This window comes from Perkinsus marinus (assembly GCF_000006405.1).
Source record: "Perkinsus marinus ATCC 50983 genomic scaffold scf_1104296977040, whole genome shotgun sequence".
NCBI lineage: Eukaryota > Perkinsozoa > Perkinsida > Perkinsidae > Perkinsus > Perkinsus marinus.
In genome coordinates, this window is record NW_003200298.1 from 19 (window position 1) to 1437 (window position 1419).

Sequence of the window (1419 nt, forward strand, 5' to 3'; positions counted from 1 at the left end):
GGATGATGATATGATCAGGAAAACATCCGAAATTGTGAGTATATTCTTGGTTCAAGCAAGGATCACAGTTGGCCTAGAACTGATGATGATGTTAGGACCTTGTTAGAGTGTAAATAGGCCACTCCTTGCAGAACTCCATACGAGATGTCCCTAACTAGGCTATCCTCGAGGCCCCCTTCCCCTAGCAAGGATAATCATTATGTCTAGTAGAGTAGTAGATAGTGCCCGCAGTACCCCCAGTAGAGAGGTCTATAAATCGTGCAAGGTCTTGATGGTAGTAGTCGAATACCAGATATACGGTGGAGGCTTCCAAATCTACAGTGAAGCCTCGTAACCTGCAGCACTCGGATGAGAGTAACATCACTAGCCGAGACAGTATGAGCAGTAGTACTCCACTATATTAGGATGATGTAGTGCTTGTAATAGGCCTACTTCCCTTAATACCGATGCTGGGATGCCTAGGGACAGTATGCTCAGGAGAGTAGTAGTAGTGGTAACAAGCACCTTCTGACTCGTCCCGTAGTTTGATAGTTTTCACTGCACAAATCCTCGCATCATTTATCTAAGTACTAGATATAGGATGGTAATATGAAGATGATAGCATCTTACATCTCCATCGGCCTTACTATCTTCATTATTATGATGATAGTCATCATCATGATGATGCCAACGGGCCTTATAAACCTTGCCGTAGATACCCTCCCCAACGAGGGACATCAGCTCAATAGGTTGCTGCTGTTGCTGCTTGCGATGTGTACAAATCCTACTACTAGTCGAGTCGAGTAATGACATTGAACAGGTCCAGACAGTCCTGATCCAGTATATGAAGGGCATAACACAAGGCATGTAGTAGAGAGTGGGATACTGGGACAATATCTGTTACCATACTCATTATCGTACTAGTAATGCTATCCTAATGGTAAGCGGCGAGGCAACTCTCAAAGGGTAATGAAGCCAAACGAGTGGGGAAGTCTTGTACTATAAGTAGGATAGAAAGTGGATGATGCCTCAGGAGGCAAGGGAGATCATGAAAGTAGTCATGATGAATGGTGGTATTGTTATTAAACTGCAAGTAGGGAGCGTAAGAGTGGTACTTGTATAATAACAGCATATGCACACCAAGAGCATAGAATACATCCTATGTACAGGAAAGGTAGGGCAGTAGAAAAAGGCATTTCAAAGGGGATAACAAACAAACCGGTAAGTATATCAGCAAACAACCAATGGAAAAGATACACAACCAAACCAACCTTCTGAGCATGCCCAGCGAGCCTTTCAGTCCAGCTCTCCTTCGGCTTAGTTAGAGGAATGTCATCATCATCATCTATTGCAGTATGAGTAAGATCGGCACTAGCCTGATCTACTGGTACATGCTGAGAGTAGCAGCACTATTAGATGTGGACTCCTTCAGTGTATCGC

The 1419-nt window shown here is 43.9% G+C and overlaps 1 protein-coding gene across 1 annotated transcript; it reads right to left on the bottom strand.

The window, feature by feature from the left end:
* Nucleotides 1-234: 234 nt before the first annotated feature.
* Nucleotides 235-548, bottom strand: Pmar_PMAR016690 (hypothetical protein; the record flags this gene model as incomplete). The annotated part of the gene is made up of 3 exons (XM_002764566.1): nucleotides 235-327; nucleotides 392-458; nucleotides 505-548. Coding segments are annotated over 3 exons (204 nt in total), but the record flags the coding sequence as incomplete, so codon positions are not given.
* Nucleotides 549-1419: the final 871 nt, after the last annotated feature.